General features: G+C 50.6%; 1 protein-coding gene across 1 annotated transcript; it reads left to right on the top strand.

The window, feature by feature from the left end:
• Positions 1 to 354: 354 nt before the first annotated feature.
• OCSTAMP (osteoclast stimulatory transmembrane protein) lies at positions 355 to 3,601 on the top strand. The gene is made up of 3 exons (XM_032198497.1): positions 355 to 398; positions 1,288 to 2,343; positions 3,185 to 3,601. Exons 1-3 carry the CDS (start codon positions 355 to 357, stop codon positions 3,492 to 3,494), a joined length of 1,410 nt encoding a protein of 469 aa, XP_032054388.1. The 3' UTR covers positions 3,495 to 3,601.
• Positions 3,602 to 4,064: the final 463 nt, after the last annotated feature.

The following is a 4,064-nucleotide window of genomic DNA, read 5'->3' on the forward strand; positions in this document are numbered from 1 at the left end:
GAGGACAGTGACACCCCAGTCCCCATGTGATGCTTCTTCCATCCTGGTCACTCCGTACTGACTCATTTTTCTTGGCCATGTGTCATTACACCAAGATTTCTGCACAATACACCAGGATTTCTCCACTAACAGTAAGAGCCAAGGAGGTGCAAAGCCTGGGCAGCACTGGAGTGGGGTTACTCTTGGACTGTCTGTACCAGCTTTGCCCTCTCACATCAGGAATTGCCAGCATTTGCTGACCTTCGTTTTGGCTTTGAGTCCTTGCTCCCTGGTGCAAGGTGCCTTGGTTTCCTACCGTGGGTCACCCAGCGGCTGCCTCCAACATCCTTTCTGAGAGTGACGAGGCACCGGAGCATGGAGAGCTTACGGGCAGGGCTGGGGCACATCTCTGCTGCTTGGTACGTAGTGTTTGCCTCGCTCCCTCTGCTTCCCTTCTTCTGCTGAAAAACCTTCAGTAAAAGGATTAGCTGGGCTTGCCAGGCAAAATTCTTCCTCCATCTCTCCTGCCAGGACAGGGGAGATGGGATCAGCCTGGTGGGGTCTGATCCTGGGGAGGGGGTTGCAAATTGTGGTGGGAGAATCCTTCTCCCCACCAGGTTTTCTGGTCTCTGGAGAGTCATTCCTCCTCTGAGGCCTGAGAAATGGTATTTCTTCCCAAACTTTTGTTTTCATTAGACATTTAAATAGCTCTATGGGACATTTCATCCTGTCTGCAAAGGCCAAATTCTTATCCTTGGAGATTTCCTCTGGCACTGAACATTAGTGTGAAACTGTTTTCTCTGATCGGCTCAGTATTTGTCACCCTTAAACTTGCTGCCTTTTGTCTGCTTTCCTATTAAGAAGCAGGGAGAACAGAGACTACTCCACCTCCTCCAATCCATTGAACTCCTTTTAATTACAAGGCTAACTAATGATTTCCACAGCAGCCAGGCACCTCCTCTTTGCTTTTCTTCCCCCAGCATCCTCTACCTAACCACCAGAGCTGCTCCTAGCCATGGCTAGAGCTCAGCCCTCCAAGTGGCTTTATTATGGTTTTTATAGAATATAATGCTTTCCTCTGCTGATGTTAAAGGAGGAGCTGTAGCGTTGTAATTGGCACTTCAATTCAAGAAATGCCTTGAACTCTCCTGGCCCATGTGGCTGCAGGAAAGACCTCGGTGTCAACAGCTCGGCTTGGCAGAGAGGCAGAGCGAGACCAGAGGCACTCAGAGAGGGAGGTCACAAAGCCCCCTAATTAGTGCCTCTCTATTTCCTCTGCTAACACCCCGCCACTTGTTCTTTGCACAGGTTGAGTGTCTGTGCCTACTGTGAAGACTTTCTGTTCCCAAGGGTGAGCAGGATGGCAGCAGATCTATGGTGCATTTACTCCAAGCCGGTCCCTGCAGATGGCAGAGAGCTGCGGGCCTTGTTCCTGCAGTGCTCCTGCCTCGCCGCTGTGGTCGGAGGCCTCTTCTACAACTGGCTCTTTGCCTCCCTGGAGTACTCCTGGCACCTTGCTGTGGCCATGGCTGTCTCCTTCAGCCTGCTCCTCCTCCTGACCCTGTTCCTGGTGCACCCTGCCCGCTGTGTCTTCAGCATGATCATGCCCACGTTGGGCACCAAGCAAGGTCGGAAGCTCCTCTTGTCGACCTGCATTATGATCGTGGCGGTTAATGTGACCCCAAACATCGTGAGCAACATTAAAACCATTCTGCAGGTCATCAAGTGCATCTGCAAGAATTCCTCCGAGAGCTTGCTGAACTCAACTGCTCTGCTGGGGACGGCTTCCTGGGAGTTTGGGGAGGAGATCCAAGCAGCCAGTAACTCCATTAATATTTGGAGGCCTATGAACGGGCATTTTAGGTTTTCACTGCTTCACAACAGCTCCCTGATTAACCAGCAGATGCACCTGGCTGGTGAGAAGGTCAGGAGGGACTTTTTGGCTGTTGAAGAACTGGTCAAAGACTCCGTACGAGTGGGCAACAAACTGGTCGCTGGCTTTTCCATGCTCTACCTCTGCTTTGAGTCTGCGTGGTATCTGAAAAATTACCTCACCAACCTCCGCTTTGACAATTTTTACATCACCAAGAAGCTGGAGCATTTAGCTGTGGACAGAAAAACTCCTCACCTGCTGGGGGGCTGGTCCAAAAACCTCATTCAGCCTACGGGCCTGAAGTTGTCCCGGGAAGAAGTGCTGCTGTGCCTGGTGCAGGCCCTGCGCCTCGCTGTGGCCCTGACGCTGATGCTGGTGGTGGTGGCAATGGACCACGTCACCTTCAGCATGGCGGACACAGCCGTGAGGAAGGTTGCTCATCTCTCCGTGGTGCCCATCACGCTCAGCATCAAATACAGCGTGAGTGCCAGGTCCCCTCCTGCTCAGGACATACTTCTGTATCGGCTTCTCTGTCCCTCTAACCAAGCTCTGCTTGGGGCTGCTTTTCTGCTCAGTGTTCAGGAGGGATGGAGGGAGGAGGGGGCTCGAGACAGCTGCTACTGAAAAGGAAAAGTCACAGCCACAGTGTCAGCCACAGTGGGCAAAATGTCTCCTGCACCATGTCTGTGCGTCGGGGGAAGGCACATCTCTTGGCTTCCCTCTGTGGGGTACCTGCTGTGTTGTACCACATCACGGGAGGTGCCGGTGGAGACAGCTACCTGTGGGGCTTTACATGCTGCCTTCTTCCCTCCCCAGCAGCCAGCTGGACAAGCAACACAAGGCTTGGGTATGTGGGGAGGTGCAAAACCAGGCACAGCCTCAATTTCTCCTTCCAGTGCAGCACATACCTAAACAGCAGCTCCCAGTCCCAGCTTTTTAGCTCAGATTCCTGCTTATAGTAAAACAATCAGGGCTGAGAAACACACCCTAATATTCAAATATGCAGCTCCTGGTACCCTCTAGACTATATTTCACTGTGAATCTCACATGGAGCACCCCATCACGGTCACTGTGGCAGCAGGTGAAGATGACGGGACTGGATCTCACCATGCCATGTACTCGGTGCCCACTCCAGTTGCAGTTATTCCTGCTCAGCCTGAGGCACATTTCAATCCCCTGTCTCACTGCACCCAAACAAGCTGTAAGGGTGACTGCACACCTCCAGGTTGATATTTCTGTGGTAACCAGTTGGGTTTGTTCCATTCATACCCCATTTAACCTCTTACTCTTTTTATTCCAGGCTAAAATACAGCCCCTGCCCTTTTTGCGGAGTCTGTTTCAGCTCCCTGACAAAGGATCGACCCTGCGGGACTTTGAGAAGAGTTACCATCACTACCTGACCTTCAGCTCTGCCCGCTGCAGCATCAGCCCCCCGCTGCCCCCCAACCCCTCTGTGCTGTTTGTCATGGTGCTGCTCTTCTGCATCATCTATGCCACCGTGTTTCTGGAAACCTACGCTCGCCGCCTGTGCAGGAAAATCGCGGCCTCCTTCTTCGAGAGCCAGGAGGAAGAGCGAGCACTTTACCTCTACAGCAAGCTGTCCAGGAAGTATGCGGAGGAGCAAAGCTGCCCGAAAAACTGAGGCCTTTTTGGGAAACACGAGGAAACACCTTGTGGCAGTGGATGGGTGCAGGCTTCTGCAAAGGGATCACCAAATTCATTTTTTTTAGAGTCAGAGAAGTGGTTGGAATCCAGGAAAAATATTTGGGGGAAAAAAAAAAAGAGAGAGAGAGAGAGGGAGAGAGAGAAAAGCCAAATGTTAATATTTAATATTAATTTAAGAAAAAAATGGCTAAACTTACTAGTCTTTTTCTTTTTTCTTTTTTTTTTTTTTTTTTTTTTTTTTTTTTTTTTTTTTTTTTTTCCTGGAGTCCGCTCTTCCAGGACCAGTGGAAAAAAGACCTGATATAGCTCATATGACTGGGATGACTGGGAAGATGTTGGCAGTATTAGGCAAGGCTAACTGGGAAATATGTGGGAGTCAGGGTGGGGGAAGAGCTCCTTTACCTCCCCCTGGCCCTGCTGGAGGAAGTGCACACTTCCTTTTTCTCTGACATTATCCCACAGGCAGCAAGAAGGAAAACCCATTTGAGATGATTAATTTAATTGTTGAGGAGTTTTTCTTTCAGTTTCATGCATAGAGATCTGTGTA

The sequence above is a fragment of the Aythya fuligula genome, chromosome 16, assembly GCF_009819795.1.
Source record: "Aythya fuligula isolate bAytFul2 chromosome 16, bAytFul2.pri, whole genome shotgun sequence".
NCBI classification, from domain to species: Eukaryota; Metazoa; Chordata; class Aves; order Anseriformes; family Anatidae; genus Aythya; species Aythya fuligula.